Source organism: Ornithorhynchus anatinus, chromosome 11, assembly GCF_004115215.2.
Source record: "Ornithorhynchus anatinus isolate Pmale09 chromosome 11, mOrnAna1.pri.v4, whole genome shotgun sequence".
NCBI classification, from domain to species: Eukaryota; Metazoa; Chordata; class Mammalia; order Monotremata; family Ornithorhynchidae; genus Ornithorhynchus; species Ornithorhynchus anatinus.
In genome coordinates this window covers 15,986,732-16,011,227 of record NC_041738.1, presented here as the reverse complement: position 1 = coordinate 16,011,227, position 24,496 = coordinate 15,986,732, and the positions used below count along the sequence as shown (strand labels likewise).

The 24,496-nt window shown below is 55.9% G+C and overlaps 2 protein-coding genes across 2 annotated transcripts; both read right to left on the bottom strand.

The window, feature by feature from the left end:
- Positions 1-8,617: 8,617 nt before the first annotated feature.
- Positions 8,618-18,213, bottom strand: GH1 (growth hormone 1). Its single transcript, XM_029074725.1, is given in 6 exon segments — positions 8,618-8,899; positions 8,901-8,933; positions 9,123-9,284; positions 9,808-9,927; positions 12,448-12,599; positions 18,119-18,213. Coding segments are annotated over 6 exon segments (660 nt in total). The 5' UTR covers positions 18,144-18,213; the 3' UTR covers positions 8,618-8,731.
- Positions 18,214-18,757: 544 nt separating this feature from the next.
- CD79B (CD79b molecule) lies at positions 18,758-22,959 on the bottom strand. The gene is made up of 6 exons (XM_029074714.2): positions 22,813-22,959; positions 22,252-22,293; positions 20,612-20,929; positions 20,235-20,353; positions 19,466-19,507; positions 18,758-19,242 (listed from the first exon to the last, which is right to left on the bottom strand). Exons 1-6 carry the CDS (start codon positions 22,877-22,879, stop codon positions 19,144-19,146), a joined length of 687 nt encoding a protein of 228 aa, XP_028930547.1. The 5' UTR covers positions 22,880-22,959; the 3' UTR covers positions 18,758-19,143.
- Positions 22,960-24,496: the final 1,537 nt, after the last annotated feature.

The window sequence follows — 24,496 nt, the reverse complement described above, 5'->3', positions numbered from 1 at the left end:
TCAGCTGTGTGACTATGGGCAAGTCACTTCACTTCTCTGGGCCTCAGTTACTTCATTGGTAAAATGAGGATTGACTGTGAGCCTCACGTGGGACAACCTGATTACCCTGTATCTACCCCAGTGCTGAGAACAGTGCTCTGCACATAGTATGTGCTTAACAAACATCAACATTATTATTATTAGGCCACGCCCACCAGGCCACTCCCATCGGACTGTGCCCATTAGGCCACGCTCACCAAGCCCCGCTCCATTAGACCACGCTCACCAGGTCACGCCCATTCGACTGTGCCCAACAACCCTCGCCCACCATGTCACACCCAATAGACAGTGGCCATCAGTCCACGCCCACCAGGCCCCGCACATTATTCATTCATTCATTCAATAGTATTTATTGAGCGCTTACTATGTGCAGAGCACTGTACTAAGCGCTTGGGATGAACAAGTCGGCAACAGATAGAGACAGTCCCTGCCGTTTGACAGGCTTACAGTCTAATCGGGGGAGACGGACAGACAAGAACAATGGCACTAAACAGCGTCAAGGGGAAGAACATCTCGTAAAAACAATGGCAACTAAATAGAATCAAGGCGATGTACAATTCATTAACAAAATAAATAGGGTAACGAAAATATATACAGTCGAGCGGACGAGAACAGTGCTGTGGGGATGGGAAGGGAGAGGTGGAGGAGCAGAGGGAAAAGGGGAAAATGAGGCTTTAGCTGCGGAGAGGTAAAGGGGGGATGGCAGAGGGAGTAGAGGGGGAAGAGGAGCTCAGTCTGGGAAGGCCTCTTGGAGGAGGTGATTTTTAAGTAAGGTTTTGAAGAGGGAAAGAGAATCAGTTTGGCGGAGGTGAGGAGGGAGGGCGTTCCAGGACCGCGGGAGGACGTGACCCAGGGGTCGACGGCGGGATAGGCGAGACCGAGGGACGGCGAGGAGGTGGGCGGCGGAGGAGCGGAGCGTGCGGGGTGGGCGGTAGAAAGAGAGAAGGGAGGAGAGGTAGGAAGGGGCAAGATGATGGAGAGCCTCGAAGCCTAGAGTGAGGAGTTTTTGTTTGGAGCGGAGGTCGATAGGCAACCACTGGAGTTGTTTAAGAAGGGGAGTGACATGCCCAGATCGTTTCTGCAGGAAGATGAGCCGGGCAGCGGAGTGAAGAATAGACCGGAGCGGGGCGAGAGAGGAGGAAGGGAGGTCAGAGAGAAGGCTGACACAGTAGTCTAGCCGGGATATAACGAGAGCCCGTAATAGTAAGGTAGCCGTTTGGGTGGAGAGGAAAGGGCGGATCTTGGCGATATTGTAGAGGTGAAACCGGCAGGTCTTGGTGACGGATAGGATGTGTGGGGTGAACGAGAGGGACGAGTCAAGGATGACGCCGAGATTGCGGGCCTGCGGGACGGGAAGGATGGTCGTGCCATCCACGGTGATAGAGAAGTCTGGGAGCGGACCGGGTTTGGGAGGGAAGATGAGGAGCTCAGTCTTGTTCATGTTGAGTTTTAGGTGGCGGGCCGACATCCAGGTGGAGACATCCCGGAGGCAGGAGGAGATGCGAGCCTGAAGGGAGGGGGAGAGGACAGGGGCGGAGATGTAGATCTGCGTGTCATCTGCGTAGAGATGGTAGTCAAAGCCGTGAGAGCGGATGAGTTCACCGAGGGAGTGAGTGTAAATGGAGAACAGAAGAGGGCCAAGAACTGACCCTTGAGAAACTCCAACAGTTAAAGGATGGGAGAGGGAGGAGGCTCCAGCGTAGGAGACCGAGAATGATCGGCCAGAGAGGTAAGAGGAGAACCAGGAGAGGACAGAGTCCGTGAAGCCAAGGTGAGATAAGGTATGGAGGAGGAGGGGATGGTCGACAGTGTCAAAGGCAGCAGAGAGGTCAAGGAGGATCAGAATGGAGTAGGAGCCATTGGATTTGGCAAGAAGGAGGTCATGGGTGACCTTAGAGAGAGCAGTCTCGGTAGAGTGGAGGGGACGGAAGCCAGATTGGAGGGGGTCTAGGAGAGAATGGGAGTTAAGGAATTCTAGGCATCGATTGTAGACGACTCGTTCTAGGATTTTGGAAAGGAAGGGTAGTAGGGAGATAGGACGATAACTGGAGGGGGAAGTGGGGTCAAGAGCGGGTTTTTTTTAGGATGGGGGAGACGTGGGCATGTTTGAAGGCAGAGGGGAAGGAGCCCTTGGAGATTGAGTGGTTAAAAATAGAAGTTAAGGAAGGGAGGAGGGCAGGGGCGATGGTTTTAAGAAGGTGAGAGGGAATGGGGTCCGAGGCGCAGGTGGAGGGGGTGGCACTTGCGAGGAGGGAGGAGATCTCCTCTGAGGATACTGCAGGGAAGGATGGGAAAGTAGGGGAGGGGGTTGGTGGGGGGGAGGGGAGAGGCGGAGGGGTGACTTTGGGGAGCTCAGACCTGATCGTGTTGATTTTCGTGAGGAAATAGGTGGCCAGATCATTAGGGGTGAGAGATGGGGGGGGGTGAGAGATGGGGGAGGGGGAGGAACAGGGGGCCTAAGGAGAGAGTTAAAGGTCCGGAACAATCGGCGGGGGTGACGGGCATGGGTGTCGATGAGGGAGGAGAAGAAGCTTTGCCTGGCGGAGGAGAGGGCAGAGTTAAGGCAGGAAAGGATAAATTTGAAGTGTGTGAGGTCGGCTTGGTGCTTGGACTTTCACCAGCAGCGCTCAGCAGCTCGAGCATAGGAGCGTAGGAGGCGGAAGGAGGAGGTGATCCAGGGCTGTGGGTTAGTGGAGCGAGAGCGGCGGAGGGAAAGGGGGGCGAGAGAGTCGAGATGAGTAGAGAGGGTGGAGTTGAGAGCGGAGACCCGCTCGTCGAGAGTGGGAAGAGAGGACAGGGCGGCAAGGTGAGGAGAGATGCTATTGGAAAGACGGATGGGATCGAGAGAGCGGAGGTCTCTGTGGGGGCAGTAGCGAAGATTTGCAGGGGGAGGGAGTGTGAGAGATGAGGCAGGTGAGAAGGTTATGGTCAGAGAGAGGGATTTCAGAGTTGGTGAGTGAGGAGATAGTGCAGCAGTAGGAGATGACGAGATCGAGGGTGTGACCGAGTCGGTGAGTGGGCGCGGTAGGTGGAGGAGGAGGTCGGCAGAGTCGAGGAGGGATAGCAGGCGGGCGGCAGAGGAGTCGTCGGGTACATCCGTATGGATGTTGAAGTCTCCAAGGATCAGAGTGGGCAGAGAGAAGGAGAGAAGGAAGGTGAGAAAGGGGTCAAGGTGGTTGAAGAAGTCGGAGGTGGGACCGGGAGGGCCGTAGATGGCGGCGACAAGTAACTGGAGTGGGTGGTAGAGGCGAATGATATGGGCTTCGAAGGAGGGGAAGGAGAGGGAGGGGGGAGGAGGGATAGTGCGGAAGCGGCATCGGGGCGAGAGGAGGAAGCCGACGCCTCCTCCCTTACCGGTGAGTCTGGGGGAGTGGGAGAAGGAGAGGCCTCCGCCGGAGAGAGCGGCGGCGGAGACCGTGTCTTCGGGAGAGAGCCACGTTTCCGAAAGGGCGAGGAGGAGGAGAGAGCGGGAGAGGAAAAGGTCATGGATGAAAGGTAGCTTGCCTGTAATAGAGCGGGGGTTCCAGAGGCCACACTTGAAAGTAGCTGTGGGTGCAAGGGGAGGAGGGGGGGAAGGGCGGGGGGAGGGGAGGGTTTGGATGGGAAGGAGGTGGCAGGGCCCTGGACGAGGAGAGGGGGATGACGGGTGGCGGTGGGACAAGAGGACTGGGATGGGGCATGGGTGGGGAAGAGAGAAGGGGGGAGGGGGTGAAGAGGGGGTTTGGTGGGGGGAAGAGTAGGGGGAGGGGGAAGAGGGGTAGCGCTGGTAAAGTGGGGTTCTAGGGCGGGAGAGAGGAGGGGGGGAGGAGACAGAGGAGAGAGCGGGAAAGAGCTGAGCGAGAGAGGGGAAGGGGAAGGGGAGGATAGGAAGGGGCGGGAGGGGGGAGGGGGGGAGGAGGGACATGGCGAGGCCAGAGAGGTGGGTGGCAGCACTGACAACAATAAACAGTAATAAACGAAATCGGTAATATAGCAACATGATACAATATGATACAATACAGTGGTGCTAATATAGCAACATGATACAGTATGATACAATATAGTTGTGTTAATAAAAGGGGTGATGATCAGGGTCGGGGGTAGACTCGATTAAGGGGCGACCTGATCAAATTCAAAGTCTGACGACAATAAACAATAAAAAGTGAGATCGCAAATATAGCAACATGCCACAGTAAGGCACACTACAATAGTGTTAATAAGCAGGCGATGACATTAGGCATGGACTAATGGACTAGGCACATTAGGCAGAGAAGCAGCGTGGCTCAGTGGAAAGAGCCCGGGCTTGGGAGTCAGAGGTCATGGGTTCGAATCCCGGCTCTGCTACTTGGCAGCTGTGTGACTGTGGGCAAATCTCACTTCTCTGGGCCTCAGTGACTAACGTCTGGAAAATGGGGATTAACTGTGAGCCTCACATGGGACCACCTGATGACCCTGTATCTCCCTCAGTGCTTAGAACAGTGCTCTGCACATAGTAAGCGCTTAAATACCAACATTATTATTATTATTATTATGCCACGCCCACCAGGTACACCCACTAGACTGTGCCCCTTAGACCATGCCCACCATGCTCCGCCCATTAGGCCTCGCCCATCAGACAATGTCCATCAGGCACCACCCTTTAGATCACGCCCACCAGACCTCACCCCTTGGGGCTCATGTGGCTTTGCGCTCCTGTCCGGACCCCAGCGAAGGGTGGGCCTTCCCAGACTGAGCTCCCCTTCTCCCTCTACTCCCTCTACTGCCCCCTTCACCTCTCCGCAGCTAAACCTTCTTTTCCCCCCATCTCCCTCTGCTCCTCCCCCTCTCCCTTCCCATCCCCTCAGCACTGTACTCATCTGCTCAACTGTATATATTTTTCATTACCCTATTTATTTTTTAATGAAATGTACATCGCCTTAATTCTATTTATTTGCTATTGTTTTAATGAGATGTTCATCCCCTTGATTCTATTTATTGCTATTGTTCTTGTCTGTCTGTCTCCCCCGATTGTAAGCCCATCAAAGGGCAGGGACTGTCCCTATCTGTCACCGATTTGTACATTCCAAGCGCTTAGTACAGTGCTCTGCACATAGTAAGCACTCAATAAATACTATTGAATGAATGAATAGGCGGTCACCAGAAGGCCCATGCAGAATAATAATAATCTTAATGTGGGTATTTGTTCAGCACTATTTGTTCAGCGCTTACTATGCGCTGAGCACTGTTCTAAGCGCTGGGGCGATACAGGGTCAACGGGTTGTCCCATGTGAAGCTCACAGTCTTCATCCCCATTTTACAGATGAGGTCACTGAGGCCCAGAGAAGTGAAGTGACTTGCCCACACACAGCTGCCAAGTGGCGGAGCTGGCAATCTAGTCCGTGACCTCTGGCTCCCAAACCCAGGCCCTTTCCACTAAGCCACGCTGCAGAAGTCCAGTCGGGGTCCGGTAAGCTGCCCCGGCTGAGAGTCAGGAGTGGATGAGTGAAAAGTCGGAGAGGAAGAATCGACCGGATCGGGTGGCAGACTGAATGTGGGAGTTTAAAGTGAGGGACGAGTCAAGCTAACTCCAAGGTTACAGGTTTGAAGGACAGGAGGAAAGGGTGGTCGCAAACTGTAATGGGGAATTTAGGAGGCTCGACGAGGACTGCGTCAACCCCCTTGCTGAGCTCCCTGCCCCCTGTCTCCTCCCACCCCGGTCCATAGTTCAACCTGCTCTCCAAGTGATTTCAGTCCGTCTTTCTCCAGTCCTCGGAATCCACTGGCGGATGCCCATCCACCTCCCCCATCAAACGGAAACTCCTTACCATGGGCTTTAAAGGACTCAATCAGCTCATCCTCTCCTACCTTACCTCACTGATCTCCTTTCTACTTTTGAAGTCAAAATTTGGAAGGCCTATCGGCGGGCTAAGTCTGTGAGTAAGGCCCTGAACTTGTTCCACTGAACTTTACCCCATAGAAGTGGCAGTTGAAGTCATAGGAACAGAAGAACTCTCTGAGGGAGTGAGTAAAAATCAAAAAGGACCTAGAACAGAGCCTTGAGGGATTCCGTCACACAGGGAGTGGAGACAGAGAAAGAAAGGGAGGAGATTGAGAAGGATCTGCCAAAGCAGTAGGAGAACCAGAAGACAGTATCAGTGAGCATCATGTGGGACAGGGATGCTGTCCACCCTGATGATCCTGTGTGTACCACAGCACGTAGCCCAGAGTTTGGTACGTAATAAGCACTTAAAATTATTATTATTATAAAAACCCAGGTTCAACTATGCTTCCAAGAGAAGGGGACAGTCCACAGGGCCAAAGGCAGCTGTGAGGTAGAGGAGGATAAGGATGGAATAGAATCTGCTAGATTTGGTAAGAAGGAGGTGACTGGCATCCTTGAAGAGAGCAGTTTCAGTGGAGTGATGGGGTGGAGGCCAACTTCTAGACGGTCAGGGAGGGAGTTGGAGGCAGCAGGAGGCAGAGAAGCAGTGTGGCTTGGTGGATGGAGCCCGGGCCTGGGAGTCAGAAGAACATGGGTTCTAATCCCAGCTCTGCCACATGTCTGCTGGGTGACCTTGGGCAAGTCACAACTTCAGTTCCCTCACCTGTAAAATGGGGATTAAGAGTGTGAGCCCCATATAGGACAGGGACTATGTCCAACCTGCTTCACTTATATCTGCCCCAGGGCTTAAAACAGCGCCCGGCACATAGTGAGCACTTAACAAGTACCATAATTTCATTTCAGCAGGTGCAAAAACATGTTCAAGGAGCTTGCACAAGAATGGGAGGAGGGAGAAGGGATAGCGGGTGCAGGGAAGGCTTTTTTTTTAGGATAGGTGACCCGTTTCAGGTGTGAACCATTAGAGAGTGAGCAGGTGAAGATAATGGACGGGGGAGGGGTGGGGGAGAAGAGTAGGGGCAGGAGGTTTTAATAAAGTGGAAACAGATGGGGTTGGAGGAAAAGTTGGGTTGCCTAGTGGAGGAGAAGGCAGAATGCTTACAGGAAAGAATGGCTTTGAGGTGGCCAAAGACGTTCCAGTGCCTGGGTTTCCACCAATGGCTCTGTGACAAGAGAGAAGAAGAGGAGAAAACAAATTCTGGAGGGAGGGGATCCAGGGCTGGGGCTTGGTGTCAGGTGGTTTTGGGGAGGGGAGGATGAAGGAGGTGAGATCTGTGGAGATGGTGGAGTTGTAAGGGAGGATTTGTGTATCAGAGAAGAGGGAGTGGGTGGGAAGGCACAGTGGCCCAGCATAAATGGAGGGAGGTATAAGAGAGCAGAGATCTCTGTGGAGGGATGGGGCAGTTTTGTGGGGAGGGGTTGTGTAGGTGAGGAGGTTGTGGTCAGGCAGAGGAATTTCAGAGCTGGTGAGGATAAGACTGTACAGTGACTAGATATGATAAGTGAGCATGTGTGGCGAATGGGTGAAATAGGGTGGAGCAGGAGGTTGGCCAAGTTGCAAAGCGAGAGGAAGCGGATGATGGAAAGGTCATCGGGAACATCCACATTGATATCGAAGTCCCCAAGGATCAGTGTAGGGACAGAGAAGGAATGTGGGATCAAAATGTTGTCATAAAGTTGGAGGAGGGCTGGGTGGCTGACAGGGAGGGGGACGGTTGATAGCAACCACAGGTAATTGGAGTGGGTGGGAGAGGCTGATGCTGTGGGCTTCAAAGGGAGATAAAGAGAGAAGTGGAGGGGTGAGTGGGGTGAAAGTGGCGCTGAGGCCAATGTTTGCCCCTTAGTGACTGGGGGCGTGAAGGAAGATGAGCTGCCCCACCCCCCGAGAGAGTGATGGGGGAAACAGTGTCATCTGGGGAAAGCCAGGTTTCACTGACGGTGAGAAGGAGCAGCAACAGGTTCAGGAATAGATCAAAGGTGATGGGAAGCTTTTCCATGTTGAAGCCGAGGCTTCCGCAGGCTGCATTTAATTGGAGTGGTGGGGCAACGACCGGAGAGAGATGACGTGAGGGGTGAGGTGGGAGTGAGCTTCTGGGGTGAGATGTTGGGAGTGGGTGGCTTGGGAAGGCTAGGGGAGAGGAGGCCCCAGATCGGAGGAGTAGAGGAGGGGACGGATCGGGAGGAGTGGGGGTCACGTGTTGGGGGTAGTGCTCACCAATGTCAGGGGATGGAATTATTGGAGGGACAGGGAGAAATGAAGTGTCCTGAGTAGCTCCGGCCTAGCCCTGCCCCTCCTCAACTTAGCCCCAGGTGCCCAGCTTTCTTAATGATTTCAGAGGCTTCTTCTCCACTCTTGGAACTGGGGGAGGTGAGTCCACAGTGGCCGTGACCTCGATGGAAACCTGGTGTTGGGTAACAAACAGGAATTGTGTCAGGGACCGGTGAGCACTGAGCTGGGGACATGTGAGCACTGTGCTGGGGTCCGGTGGGCACTGTGCAGAGGACCGGTGTGCACTGGGTCGAGGACTGAGAAGCACCGTGCCGGGGATGGGTGTGCACTGTGCCTGGGACAGGTGAGCACTGCCCCAGGGATTGTTGAGCACTGAGTTGGATCCCGGTGAGCACCACACTGGACACCGGTGAGCCCTGGGGCGTATTCGGCCCCTCACCTGGATTCCCAGGACTCCCTCCCCCAGGCCCCACAGAAGATCACACGGCCCCTTTGGTTTCTGCAGGTTTATTTAGGGTGGGAGCCGGGAGAAGCACTCCCTTTGGGTGGCCCAGTCCCCGGGTGGCCAGCAGGAAGGGACAGACTGGGGTCGAGCTGGCAGGGGCTCAGAGAGCGCAGCCGCTCTCCACGAAGCGCCGGCACTTCATGACACGTAGGTAGGTCTCAGCCTTGTGCAGGTCCTTCTTGAAGCAGGACAGGAGCCCATAGTTCTTGACCAGGGCATCCTCGCTGCGCAGGTTGGTGTCAAACTTGTCATAGGTGGGCCGCAGAACCAGGCCCCCCCCGGGGGCTACCGTCCTCCAGTTCCTGAAAGGGGATAAAAGGGTGGGGGGATGGCACACTCGGAGAGGGAGCCCCGTCCACCCCGACCTGCCCATCCCCGCTTTGTCTGCTCCCCAACCTTTCCCCCCCAGCCCCATCTACCCCCTGCCTTGTCAGCCCCTGCCCTGCCCGCTTCCCACCCTGCTCACTCCCACCCTTCACGGCCAGCCCCACCCGCATCAGGGCCTGGACGCCCTCCTCCAGGTCACGCAGCTTCTCGTAGACGCGGTCGGAGGTGCCGAAGGCCAGGCTGTTGGTGAAGACGCGGCTGAGGAACTGCACGGGACTGAGCCACGACTGGATGAGCAGCAGCGAGAAGCGGAGCAGTTCCACGTCCTGCGGCCCAGCCCCCCAGGAAACAAGGGAACGGTTCCTTTGGGCCACGGAACGGGTAGGGAGAGGAGGGAGGCTAGAGAGGGAAAGGCCTCTTGGGGAAGGGAGGAAGGGGATTAAGTTTGGCGGGGGGCGGGGTACCGAAGAAAAGGTCTGTCTGGGGCAGGATAAAGGGAGGGCGAGATCAGTCCGGGAAGGTAGACTGAGCAGGTAGTAGGTAGGCTGGGAGGGCAGCGTGCAGAGTCGTAGAAAGATTAGACTTTTGGGGGAAGGACAGACAAATGAAGACCGGGCAGACCAGCGGGCAAGCATAAATGGGGGGTGAGAAATTTAGGCCACGAGGCCATGGCGCGGGCTGGGGGGAAGCACAGACTGGGGGGGCAGGGCACAAACCAAAGGGTGGGCCTTGCCTGGTAGATGGTGTAGACCAGGGGCAAGGGCATCCATCTGGGAGCAGGGGATAGACCAGGGGACAGATGTACTCAGCTGGATAGAGCATGTCCCGGAGGCAGACGCAGAGACTCACGGATCTCTGCTGGGCTTCGTCCTTGCCGGTGGGGGCTGGGATGGTCTCGGAGAAGCAGAAGGCGGCTGCCTGGGAGCTCTGAGCAGCATGTCTCTGGCTCTCGGGGATGTACGCCCGCTCCTGAGGAGCCCAAACCCACCCCGTCCAGGTGATGGAAGGGGGCTCAGGATCCCCTCATCACCCTGGGCATCCTCCCGCCCTGCCCCCAGCCACCCCAGCACTGAGGGTCCAGGGAGGCCCAGCCAGACCACAGGGTGGGCCTCGGCTGGTGGGCTTGCAAATGGGAGTGCATTCCTCCGAGATGGCACCTGGTGAACCATGCATCCCGAGGGGGTGGCCAGCCTGACCGTGCCAAGGGGCCTGTCTCCTGTGGTCCTCTGCCCCTTTCCGGCCCCTGTCTACCCCACCCCTCTCCTCCCCTCAGTCCACTGATCCTTGGGATTAGGGCTGGTGCACGATGGGATCCCCAAAAGTGTGGAACCAACTGGTCCTACACATTTCGTTTATTCATTCATTCAATCATATTTATTGAGTGCTTACTGTGTGCAAAGCACTGTACTAAGTGCTTCTGACAAAATAATCAGAAGCCAAAGATCCAGAGCCCTCATCAACCTGGTTTCCCCATCAACAGTGGGAGCAGCTGAGGATGCAGGCCAATCCAGCTCCAGGCATGTGATGTGCCCCCTTTGCCCCCCCACTCCAGCCCCAGGGGGCAAGGGCTGCATCCCTCTCTCTCTACCTTGGCGCCAACCTCAGCTCCTCACTCTTTTCCAGCTCTGACATCCAGCCAACTACTAAATCCTGCCATTTCTCCCTTCCCAACGCTCCCCAGGCCTGCCCCTTCCTCTCTCCCAAATTGGTTTCCCATCCTGGGCCAAACTGGCCATTTCAAACACGGTTGGACTACTGGGCTACTGCCTCAGTCTGCTCCCTGACCTCTCTGCCTGCAGCCCCGCACCCGCCACACGTCTGCCGGACCATCTTCCCGAAACGTTGCTCAGCACACTTCTCTCTCCTTTTCAAGAGGCCCAACAAAGATATTATTTCCCCTACCCACCCTCCCTCCTGCATCATCCATGCACTTGGGTCCGTACTCCTTAAGTACTTCACATTTACCCCACCCCCAGCTCCGCAGCACTTGTGTACATCTCCTTAAACTTTGCCATTTCCCCACCTGTAATATATTTTAGTGTCTGTCTCCCACTCTGGACTGTAAGCCCTTCCTGGGCAGGGATCAAATCTACCGACTCAATCGCATTGTATCAATCAATGGCATTTATTGTACTAAGCGCTTTTACTCATTGTACTCTTCCAACGCTCAGTGCTTTGCACTCGGTAAGCGTTCAGTAAATACCATTGATTTATTGGTTGATTGATTTTCGGAACCCTCCCCTAGCTTCCCCTCTCCCTCTGCGGTCAACAGAAACTGCCCCCCCTTGGCCTCAAGCTCCCGCACAGCTCTCTCCATTTTATGTATCTACTCTTTTCGCTCCTCCAAAGCTCATGCTCTCTTCCCCAGCCCCCCATCTCCATTCTCTTGCCCAGCCTGGACCTCCCTCAGCTAAAGCTGTCAGACCCAGTCCTCCCCATTTTCAAAGTCCTTCTAAAACCCCACCTCTTCCAGGAAACCTTCCCCGATTAATTCTCAACACCCTGAGTCACATCAACTCGACAGCTGCCCTAGCACTTAGGTCAATATAGTGGGATATCCATTCACGTACTCTAATTTCTTTTGATATTTGATGGTGTATTTGTTCCATTCCTTTAGCGAGCCTTTGTCTTCTTCCTGCTCCCACCATTTATAAACCTTCTGAATGTCCGTCTCCCGAATTAGAGTATAAACTCTCTTGTGAGTGGGGTGTGTGGGCTTCATCTCTGCTGTACTTCCCCACATATTTATGGTACTCAGCAGGTTCTTAGTGAATATTATTACTACCATACGACCAACACACACAACCCACAAGATAGCATAAGCATAGCATGCATTTACCCAACCTGTGCACACATACTGGCTCTTAGACTGTGAGCTCCTGAGGGACAGGGATCATGTCTAAGTCCCACCTGTGTATAAAGTGCTTAGGGCAGTGCTTTTTATATGGTAAACACTTAATAATCACCGTCTACTGCTACTAGGTAACACCCCCACAACCGTAGCCCCCAACATACACCACCCACCGTTCATACGCAAACACAACTTACCCACATCCCAGAAGCCCAAGCAGATAGTCTATATATACAAATTCGACACACGCACACGTTTAAACACAGAAGTCCGCACATAAACGCAAACACAGAGAGTTGCACAAATAGGCACATGCTTCCACACACGTTCACTGTCTTGGACACGCCCAAACTCACAGAACCCTCCCCAGAGACCTAAGGCAGGCAGATATGTTGTGTCACACACATACAGGCAAAGCCCCAAAGGCACACAGGCACGTTCAAACAGGCAGACACGTAACCAGATGAGACACACGTCTGCGCCCACAGACCCCTGTGCTGACCGACACACTGGACCCCGAAGACTCAAGCAGGAAGGAACACTCTAGAGACCCAGATCTAAAGGGACTCTCAGGCACACACACATATACACACACACACACAGAAAGGCAGACCCGACATTCCCATTCTGGGACTCACAAACTCCTTGTAGGTGTCAGCAGCCAGCTGGTGGAGGTGCTGAGCCCGCAGGACGGCATTGGCGAACAGGCTGGACAGAGGCATGGGGGGGAACGCGGCTGCTTCCCGAGGCCATTGCAGGCCCAGCAGCAGTAATGCCACAGCCAAGATCGCTGGGGGGACACAGGGACCTGGGGTGGGTGGTAGAGATTCACTCAGGGCTGGAGAGGGCCAGGGTCCCCCCATCCCTCCTTCCTTCTCTCTGTCCATCCCTCCATCCGCTTCCCTTCATCCATCCACCCCACTCTTTGTCAGCAGCGGCATCGGCCCCGGGGGGCTGAGACATTCCTTGTTCTCCCCTCCAGCCTTCCCCCCATCCTCCCCTGCCCAGGGCCGGTGGATGAAACTGCACCCTTGGGTGCTCAGGAAACACCAAAAGGGATCGGGGTCAGGTGTGTGAGGTGACCTTCCCTCCTGAAAGTGTGCCCGAAGTGACCGAGAAATCTCCGCCGAGCATCCGGGACCCAGCGGGGCGGGGGGTGGGGGCCTGGGGTCCCATACGATACCTGGAGCCATTATTGCAGCCGGGATGTGGTGGGTCCTGAGGTCTTGGTTCAGTCTCTTGGTGGGTTTGTGACCGCCAGATTCGACGCCTTATAGCCCGGCAGGTCTCATGAAGTATGCAGTATGTCCACAGCCCCCTCCCTCTACAGAGCCCCCCACGGGCTACATGCTGCATAAATGCAGAGGGGAATGTCCAGAGCTGCCGGGCCTGGGAACAGGGTCCCTTAATCCCCCTCCGCCCCCACAGATCTTGTTTACCAGTTCTGGCCCCCCAGTTACCCCCAACCAGCACACGCTGCACACAGCCCCGCCCCACCTCATTCCTCCCACCCCCCGGTCACTGACCTGAGCCAGCTGCTTCCTCACTACATGTCCCAGGCCACGCGGTCCTCACTGTGCATCCTCATGGTGCCTGTTGCGTGTCCACCCGATCCTCGCCGTCCATCCTCACAGCCCTCATCGTGCATCCTCAGGTCTTCTCCAGAGGTCCTTATAGTACATCAATCCGTCAGTCTATGGAGTGCACTTGGGAAAATACAATACACCGGAGTTGGTAGACGAGATCTTTGCCTACAAGAAGCCAATGGTCTAGAGGGAGAGACGAACGACGTGATACATTACAGATAGGAGAACTGATAGGGACATAAGGATACAATATTATAAATTATTTATATTAACATCCATCTCCACCTCTTAGGCTGTAAGCTCGCTGTGGGCAGGGAACGCATTAACCGACTCTGTTGTACTCACCCAAGCATCCGATAATCACCATCCATGATGATGATGAAGTGCTGTGGGGCTGAAGGTGGAGTGATATCAAGTGCTTAAAGGGTACAGATTCAAGTATCTAGGTGATGCAGAAGGGAGGGAACAGAAGGTTTAGTTGGGAAAGGCCCTTTAAAGGAGATGTGATTATAGGAGGGCTTTGAAGGTGGGGAGAGTGGTGGTCTGCTGTATATGAAGAGGGAGGGAGCTCCAGGCCAGAGAGAGGATGTGGGGAAGGCGTCGGTGGTGAGATAGACAAGATCGAGGTACAGGGAGTAGGTTGGCATTAGGTGAGGGAAGCCTGCCGATTGGGTTGTAGTATGAAACTCTGATGGTAACCCTCAAGGTCCAGTTCTGGGTCCCTTCGTAGTCTCTCTCTACGCCCACTCCCTTGGAGAACACATTCTCTCCCGTGGCTTCGATGACACCTCTATGCAAATAATTCCAAAATCTACAACTCCAGCCCTGATCTCTCTCCATCTCTGCAGTCCAACATTTCCTCCTGCCTTCAAGACGTCTGTACCTCGATGTTCTGCCATCGCCTAAAACTAATATGTCTAAAACAGGGTTCCTTATCTTCCCACCCAAACCCTGTCCTCCCCTTGACTATCCCATCACTGTAAGCAAGACCGTAATCCTTTCTGTCTCACAAGCCATAACCTTGGTGTTATCCTCTCTCCTATTCGACCCACATATTCGATCTATCACCAAATCCCGTCCGTTCAACTTCTGTAACTTCACTAAAATCGGTCTTTTCTTCTCCATCCCAATGACTACCACGTTAATCCAAGCCCTTATCCTATCCCGTCTTGATTACTGTATCGGCCTCCTTGCTGACCTCCCAGATCCCTGTCTCTCCCCTCTCCAGTCCTACTTCATTCTGCTGCTCAGCTCTGCCACTTGTCTCCTGTGTGCACTTGGGCAAGTCCCTTAACTTTTCTGAGCCTCAGTTCCCTCATCTGAAAAATGGGGATTAAGAGTGTGAGCCCCATGCGGGACAGAGTCTGTGTCCTACCTGATTAACTTGTATCTAACCCAGCACTTGGAACAGTGAGTGGCACGTAGTAAGTGCTTAACAAGCACCATATTATTTTTATTATAATTTTCCTACAAAAATGTTCAGTCCATGTTTCTCTGCTCCAGAACCTCCAATAGTTGTCCATCACCTCCACATTAAACAGAAACTCCTTACTGTTGACTTTAAAGCATTCAATCACCTTGCCCCATCCTACCTCACCTCACTACTCTCCTACTACAATCCAGCCTGCACACTTCACTTCTCTAATGCTAACCTATGTGCCCACCTGGCCCTCTCTGTGGGTCCATCCGGTACTCCCTGTGTGTCTGTCTGACCCTCCATGTAGGTCCACCTGGTTCTCATCACACTTACTGACCTCACTGAGTCTCTGTAGCCCCCCAAATGTGCGTTGTTCGCCTTGACCTCAGGACATTTTCTTGGGTATTTCCTCTCTGTTCTCACTGAGCATCCACACTGCCGCAGGGTGGGTGCACGTGACCCTCCCCATCCTTCAGAAGACCTCCCTGCACATTCCCCACCCCACCCCTGAACCCTCCAGATTTGAGCAGGGGATGCTAGTGTCCCCAGAGTGTGAGTCTGGGGTCCCGGCTCGATCCCTCTCCTGGGAGAGGTCAGAGGATGCCTGCTGTTTGTGCAAGGCTGTAGACTGGGCATCTGCTGGGTGTGCGGGCCTATGAATTGGGCATGTATTGTGGGCAGAGCTCAGTCCTGGACCTTCGGGGGCAAACAGCAGGAGAAAAGACAAACTTCCTGCCCTCAAGCCACTCCTAGTCCAGACCCACAGAAGTCTGGGTCGGGAAAGGCGAGATGGATGGAGCAGGGCAAGGGAGCCAGGTGCGAGGGATGAGGAGCGAGAGTCCTGGCCAGTGAGGGTGCACGCAGACGGAGTCCCACACATGGGCTGAGTCAGTGCTCCCTAGGTCTCTTGTCTGCTTTCCAAGAATGGTTGAGGCTCTGGGCCTGGATGGCTGTCTTCCCCTGGCACCACTGATCCCTGGCCCCCTGCTCTGGAGCCCGGGACGGCAAGTTGAATCCTCAGAGACTTCCCCTGGCACAGCCGGCTGGCCCGGCCAGCGACAGATTTAGCTCTGCTATGCAAAGCAGCAGGAAGGCCAGGCCCAAGCCAGTGAGCCGCAGTGCCCGAGACCAGGCAGACTGTGCCCTCGTGGCTGCTGGGGCGAGACTGGCTTAGGGGCCAGGCTAAGGGTCTGGGTAGGGAGCCGGTCGCGAGCCAAGGAAGGATCTCGGGGGACTCTCCTCTCGGCACCCTCAGTAGTGGGGATTGGTAGCCGAGTATGTAACTTGTGACCCGCTATGAGTGGGTGTGGCAGCCAGGGAGAGTGCCAGAATGTGAGACTGGCTGGGAATCGAATCTGGGAGTGAGCGTGAGCACGATTAAGGGAGTGGGCCATGTGTTTACGGGGGTGTGTGTGTGCTTATGTGTTTTGGGAGCTATATAGGAGCATGGCTGCGGGGATGAGTACAGTTGTCTATCTCCTCCTCCCAGCCCAGGAGTTCTGACGGCCTGGCCCAGCCCCAAGACTCAGCAGCAATAGCAGCCGTAGTCTCCAGCATCAGTCTGCCCTGAGGCGTGGAACGCTGTCTGAAAAAGTTTCATTGCCGTCTTCTGCGAGTGCATGTAACGCAAGGGAATGATTTTATGCGCAACTTTCCACTGTGGCTAAGCCAAGCGACCAGTAACTGCCACCTCGCCTGCCTGCATGTTCTCAATCCCCCTCCCCCACTGCCGAGTGAAGGAACAGGGAACCTAGTTGCCTCCCCTCCCCGGTTGCTAGGGATCCCTGCTCCCAACATGCTCCATGTACACCAGGCCGGGGATAAAATGGATGCCTCCCCTCCCCACTGCCGAGAATCCACATTTCCAATGTACTCCGTGTATGCCAGGCTGGGGATAAAATGGATGCCGTGCGCTCTCAGCATCCCCTCCACCGGACCACCGGTCACGCTGCCTCCCCGGGCACTGGCCCTGGCTCTCTTCCATGCCGCCGAGGAAACTCCATCTCGTTCCGCCTTCCACCACCCCGAAGGGAAAGAGAAAAACATCCCCAGCTTGAGGCCTCCACAAAACCTTGGGAAGACTCAGGGGCTGCTGTAATGGATGGCTGTGGCTCCGGGTGTGCCTTGAACTCTGAGGCATGAGGAGCCTGAGATGTTCCTCTAGCCACAGCAGCCTACCGATTTTCATTTTAATTTGTGTGCTTGTCTTTGTCTTTTATGTTGTTATAGTGTTTCATTGTTTCCTCACTCCTGTTGTGTCTGTCTCCAGTCCCTTCTCCCATTTTCTCTCCTTAAACTGTGAATCCCTTGAGGGACAGGGTATTTGTCTAACCTCTGAATCCTTTCCCAGGGCTTAATACAGTGCTGTGCACACATTAAGCATTTTATGGGTATTATATCGCTATGACATAACATCTGTGGAGGGGAGTTCCTCTGGCCCCTCCCCTTACCCGTATCTTTACCGCCCTGCCTCCCCCTTGACCTCTCCACTCCTCGGTGTAGCCCTAGTAACAGATCATTTCTGTTCAGCTGCCCGTCTTTATCAAGGGCAAAGGTACCACCATTTTGGCAAGAGGTTGTGTGGCTACCTCCTCCGGCACTGTGCCCCGAGGCAAAATGGCTTACCACGCTGACCGCCTGGCCCACAGTGACCCCAGACTTGGATGCTGGCTCCTAGACCTGAGTGTCCCAAGCCAGAGCCGCCAAGATTGAGCTTGTTCTCCATGGCGTGACTGGAGATCCATTTATCAGACGTCAACAGTCACCAATGCCCTTCCCCGGATAGGCCTACGGGACCCATCCTGGAGTGAAGGACTTTTTTCCTGCTACACTGGTGCAGCCCAGGGACACAGCTGCTGACACTATGGAGCTGATTTGCTGGTGTAGATGCTGTGGATCCATAACACTGCTGGTGTAGACACTGGGGAGCCATGCTATTACCGGTCTAGAGACTGTGGAACCAAGGCATTGCAGGTGTAGACGCGTCAATCAATGTCACTGCTGATGTAGACACTGTGGAACCAAGTCATCGCTGTCGCAGAAATGTGGAACCACATCATCGCTGCTGTAGACGCCATGTTACAACCCTGCTGTTGTTCCATTGGCCAGAGTAGGAGCACTGTATGTGAAATCAAGCAACCCGGAACATCGGTCCAGTCCCCTTTGGGCATGTCGGGCTCAGTCATCAGAGGCGAAGGTTTCTGAGCGTTCTGTGAGCTGGTCGGGGCCCAGAAGGAATCCAGAAAAATAACTGGCTGACGAGGATGGGCAAGACCTCAGCAGCAACGAAGGAAGCCATCTGCCAACCAGTTCTTGGCCCCATGTCGGCCATAAATGAATCCTGCACTTAGAAAACCTTTGTGTGTCCCTTGCGATGTCCTGCACGTTGCAGCCAATCAATCAATCAATCAAATCAATCCATACTATTTATTGAGCACCTACTGTGTGCCCCAGCAGAAGCACAATTGGAAGGGATTAGAAAACACGAGTGGTATTGCCCAAGAGACAAACACGACAATCGATTCTTTTGGGCAGGTTGAGGACTGGGGCTTGTCTTGTCAATTTTCAGGGGAAGACTCCGCCACTGTCCGACCCCATGGAACCAACTGGATCTGGATCATTATCCGATAGGCTCCATGGATCTGGATCATCGTCAGGGAGACTTCAAGGATCTGGATCATTATCGGGGAGACTCCGTGGAACCAGATCATTATTGGGGCAAACTTCATGAATTGGGATCTTGCTGGATTTGCATCATTGCTGGTGTAGGCTTTGTACCACTAGGTCATTGCTGGAGTCGGCTGACCATGTAAAACCAGGTTATTGCTGGTGTAGACCCTGTGGAACCACACACATGCACACGCACACACACACAGAGCACACACTCACACAAGCAAAAATCACTGCCCCCTCCCCCCCACCCCCAGGACTCCAGCAAACCCTGGGCAACTTTCCAACAGTTTTATTCTGTCTTTTGGGACAAGGACAGGGTTGTATGGACAAACAGTCCTGGACTGGACCTTGGTGGGAGGGTGGAGGGGCACAGGTCTGGAGTGGACCTTCCCCTCTCCGTCCCCCAGCCCCCACCTCCCCGTCGCCGGCTGTGGTTCAGCCTAGTCAACACCGGCTGAGATGAACCCTGAGAGGTGACCCAGCAAAGGGTCACTGCAGGGAGGTGACTGGTCTGGTCGGGGGAGGGGTCGGGGAGCTGAGGGCTCCTGGCTATGACCTTGGGGTGGGGGTCTCTGGGTCTAGCTGAGCCAGGACCCTGATGCCTAGGCACCAGGCTGGCAGGGGTCTGGAGAGTCTGGGGGGCAGAGTGGCTGGTCCCCTCACTCCTGACCAGGATGCTCTCCCACTGTCCACTTGACTTCGCCCGTGCGCAGCGTCACAATGTCCTCATAAGTGGCGGTGTGATCAATGTCCAGCCCCTGGGGAGGTGGCCAAGTTCAGGTCTGGCTGTGCAGCCCCGCTCCCTGCCAGCCCCTGATCCCCTGACCCTTGACCCCAGCCCACAGTCCACCAGAGCCTCACCAGGAAAACAACAAGGAGCCCGAGCCACAGCCACAAGGTCACGTGGGGTGCTCAGCACAGGGAGCCAGAGAGAAGGATGGGAAAAGGAGGGAAGAGACCCTGAATCCGCTCAGCTCCTACCTCATAGGTGTGATCATCCTCCAGGCTGGTCTTGCTGTCATCCTGTAAGGGTAGAGGAGGTGGTGAGGCTGTTGTCCCTATCCCTCTCCCCCCACCCAACCCCTGGATCTATTCACCCCCGCCCCCCAGCCCCATTCTCCCTGGCCTGGAGGAGTCGAGCTGACCCAAACTAGATCTCCAGTGGCCTCTGACCCTGTCTCTGACACTCTGAACAAGGAGCTGATGTGAGCCCCGCCCTCGAGGGGCTGCTAGTCTCACACACACCCACGAACACCTCAAAGACGGAGGTGTGAAAATGTGTTGCAGTATGGGGCTTCTGAAGTGGTTAGTGAGACCAGCATTAAGAGAGCCTAATCTGAAAAGGTTTCTGGAAAAAGACGGGCTGGGTCGGTTTGGAAAGAGAGGAGGGATACGGTTTGGCGAAGAGGTGAGGGGAAGGCATTCCAGGTCGGGGAAGGCTTGGGCAATGGTTTAGAGACAGCAGAACCAGGTCTGGGGATGGGGAATGGGTTTCCTGTGCTGGAATGGAAGGTGGGTGGGCAGGCACAGTTAGGTTGGGGGAGGAGAGGAATGGTTGAGGCCTGGGTGGGGGAGAGGGTGGCCAGATTTGAGTGGCATTGGGGAGCAGCTGGTGGGGTCTGAAGGGTCATCAGCAGGATGTGGGCTAGGGATTGGGAGGTTGCGGGGCCAGGGAGCAGGAAAACCTGGGGATCCGGCGGCCGGGGACTGGCAATGACGGATGGCTGGAGACTGGGGGGGGGGGTCTTACCTTATCCAGCAACAGGAAGACCGGGACGCTGACAAATAGGATGATGAGCAGGGTCTGGACCATGATGATGGCATCCTTGAGCGTGTTGCGCCTGCGCAGCTCAGCAATGGTGCTGTACCCTGTGGGGGCGGGAGGGGGGATGAGGGGTGGCTGAACCCTGGCGGGAAAGAGCTTCATCTGGCGGGGGTGAAGGGGAGCTGAATCTTGGGTGGGAAGGCAGGGTTGAGTCCTAGGAGGTGAGGGTTGGACTGAGCTGTTAGAAGGAGGGGCAGGGATCTGAGCCCCGGGGGGAGGGCTGAGTCCGAGCAGGGGAGGGGCTGAAACTAGGCGGTGGAGACTGGGGAGCCGAGATTCAGACGTGGGGAGCCGGACCTTACCCATGACCCTGAGCTCTGTCCCGCAGCCCCACAAGACATCCCCAGTGTCGCTGGCACCGTCCAGACGGCAGTAGTACACGCCATTGTCCTCAAACTGGATCTTGCGGACGGTGAGCAGGAACCCCGAGCCGTTCTTCACCGTTTCCATCCGCGTCCCATCCGGCCACAGGGCCTGGGGCTCCAGCTCCCGCTCCCGCTGCCGGTACCAGCTCACGTTGACCCCCAAGGACGAGGCAGAGTAGCAGGCCACTTGGAATGTGGAGCCCCGCTTCCTGGCCACGAACCTGGGGCTCTGACTCAGGCCAACACACGGGCTCCCTGCAGAGGCCAGGTCTGAGTCTGTGGCCCTGTGGGCCCTCTGCCCCTCCGCCCACCGGCACGACCCCTCTGCCCCTCTACTTCTCTACCCACCACCCGAGCCCCCCGACTCTCTGCCCTCCACCACAGCCCCTCTGACTCTCCGCCCACTGGCAAGGCCCCTCTGCCCCCTACTTCTCTGCCCACCACCACAGTCCTCTATCCCTCTGCCCATTCTGCCCCTCTCCTCGCTGCCACAGCCCAGAAACCTCCTCTCTACTTCCTGGTCTGGGATCTCCCCAATCTCCGCTGTGGCCCTCTCAGAATGGAGAGTGGAGGGGAGAACATTCAATGATCCCTGAGCCAGGCCACTAGACTGACCACAGGCTGACCACGGGGTCAGTTCGTGGACTGATCACAAGGACAGGCCATCTTCGGACCAAGGGCTGACTGCAGGGACAGACCATGGTCTGATCCCAAACTGATCCCAGGGATAGGCCACGGGCTGATCGTATGGTCAGGCCATGGGGGCTGATCCCAGGAACAGATGATAGGGTTAGTTATACTTATTAAGTGCTTATTACATGCCAAGCAGTGTGCTAAGCACTGCAGTAGCTTTCAGATAATGAGGTGGGACACTGACCCAACTTCACACAGGACTGTCTAAGGGGGATGGAGAGCACATATCCTCCCCTCATGCCACCCTTCTAACGCGGAGGAAATTGAGGCCCAGAGAGATTCGATGACTTGCCCAGCATCACACAGCAGGTCCGGGGTAGAGTTGGGAGTCCTTCTCGGGTCCCCTGACCTCCAGTCCTATGCTCTTTTCACTAGATTTCACTGCTTTCCAGACACAGGCCACGAGGCGGCCACGGGAGTGACCCCAGAGACACATCCCTAGCTCGGAGAGTGACTCACTGACCGCCCCCACTCCACCACCCCCAGGTCCCTCTGCTTTCCCCAGTGGAAAACAACCCCAGAGCAGGCCCCACCCCCTCCTCCCTCCTTCTCTCTCTCTCTTTTTGGTATTTGGTAAGCACTTACTATACACCAGACCCTATTCTAAGCAGAGGGGTAGATACGAAGTAATCAAGTCGGACACAGTTCATGTCCCACATGAGGCTCACGGTCTTAATCCCCGTTTTACAGATGAAAGAACAGAGAACTGAAATGACTTGCCCAAGGTCACACAGCAGACAGGTGGGGGAGTCAGGATTAGAACCCAGGTCCCTTCTGACTTGCAGGGCCCTGCTCTATCCACTAGGCCATGCTGCTTCTCTCCTTCCCTCCCCACCTTCCTCCTTCGCCCCTCTCCCCACATCCACCCGCAACTGCTCACTCACCTGGTATCCCTGGGGTAGCGGCGGCTCCCAGGCCCAGATCACCTGGGGGCACAGGGAAATGGGCATCAGGTGGGCATTAGGGTGGAGCCCGCTGTCTTTTCCTTCCAACCAACTGCCCCCTACCCCCAACTCTGGCTCTTGGACCCTCCCCACACCCCTTGGCTCTAGGGTGAGCCCTTCCCCTCCTCTCCCCAAGCGTGCCCGGGCTGGGCCATGGGTCTCCTTCACCCTTGGGCAATCCCAGCCTGGGAAGAGGGAGGACCTGGTCCACATGGTCAGTCCTTATCTGGACCCACAGAAAGGAGCAGGAGCCAGGGCTGAGGGACTGGGGGTGCCGTTCCAAACTCCTGGCCAGACCCTCTCTGGCCCCACTGCCCTCCCCCAAGACTGCGCCCGACAGTCCCCCAAACCAGGAAGACTCCTCCCCATGATCCCTCCCAGCAGAGGAGGCAAACAGATTTGGGCTGATGGGCAGGACGCGTTGGAGGAGAGTTCCTAACTGGAGGAGGGAAAGACAGGATCAGCCCCTCATTGACCCCCTTCCTGCCCCCCCCCACCCACCTGTGAGCAGAAGCAGGATACAGAGCTGCCTGACAGGAAGCAGGCTCTCCCACAGCCCAGGCATCATGGTGCCGGCCCAGCCTACAGAGCCTCGTTCCGTCCCGTCCCCTCCTCTCCGATCCGGTTCCGTCCAGTCTGGTCCCCGGGCTGAAGCTGTTTGGGGAAATGCCGCTCCTTCCCCTGACACCCTCCCCTCCTCCCCACCCCCTTCCTGCCCATGCAAATCCTGTCCCCGGGGAGGGTGACTGCTGGGGGCAGTGAGGGGCCCAGACTAAACTAACAGAACTCACCAACCTGAACCTCCACTGGCGAGGCCAGCCTCCTCTGTCTCTTGCCCCACCCTGACAAAGGAGACGGGGCCGGGGGCTCACTGGACACCTGCAGCCCCTGGCCCAGCCGCATTGCTGAGGGACTTTGGGCACTCCTGGTTCCTGAAGGCCTGAGAAGACTCTCTGTGCTGCAGGAACCCCTTCCCAAGATGTCTGGAGCCCCCAGTGCCCCCTGACCTCACTTCAGTTGCCCAGAGATCCCAAACCACTGAGGGCCAGCTGCCCTGGGGCCAAACTGGGACCACTGGAGAAGGGCCAGTGTAGGGGCAAGGGCAGCCCCTCTGCCCCCCGACTCCCACAGGTGTCATTGATCCCCACCTTCCGGACATCAGCCCGTCTGCCCCAAGCTTCCCACGACCCTCTCCCAGCCGGACACACCTGGCTCTGGGCAGAGGTCCAAGCAGGACATTTCTCCAGCTCCAGAGGTGCTCCTGGGGAGGCTGGGATGGGCTGGGGCTGGGGCTGGGGCTGGGGCAAGGAGCTGGAGGCTGAGAGGGAGGGCTGGACCAAGCTAGGCTGGGTAGGGCTTGGGTGGGGGCTGGGCAGAGATAAGCCAGGGTGGGGTGGGGCACAGACTGGTTGGGGGGGCTGAACCAGAGGGCCCTTTCCAGACTAAGCCCCCCTCCCCATTCCCTCTCCCTTCTGAAGATTCTCTGGGCATTTGGTATTCACACCGCCCTCATCCCCACAGCACTTACGTATGTAGCCCTAATTGATTTATTTATATTAATGTTTGTCTCCCCCTGTAAGCTCACTGTGGGCAGGAAATGTGTCTATCAACTGTGGTATACTCTACACACAGTAAGCTCTCAATAAAAACTATCGATTGATCGACTGAATGGTTGGTCCAGGTTGGGCACTTACTCCTGTGTTAGCAGAGGTGTTTCTTGGCCATGCCAGTCAGCCCTTTGATGACTCTTCTCTGCGTTCCAGACTGCCACGGCCCTGGAAACCATCCTCATGGTCCAAATCACACCTCCTCTTAACCCCGGTCTCCTGCTGGCCCCGTCCCCTCTCGCCCCACTCTCATATGACTCTTCCTCCAAGCTCCCCAGGGCAAGGGCCCTTCTCCTGCTCCGATTCCCCAGGGCCAGCACACCACTCACCCTTTACCCCTTATTCCAGGATTCCAAGACCAGAACCTCTTGTAATCCTCTCCTGTCCCTTCCCAACTCCCTCTAAAACCAGGACTAGCCTCCAGGCCTAGAGTGCTCTGCGGCAGTTATGCTCTAGACCCAGGGCCAGGGGCGGGGCAGAGCCAGGGGCAGGGACAAGACCCAAGGTAGGGCTTTGGGCGGGATGAGACTGGGGGCAGGGGCAGGAGGAGACGGAGGGCTAGGGGGCAGGGTCAAGGG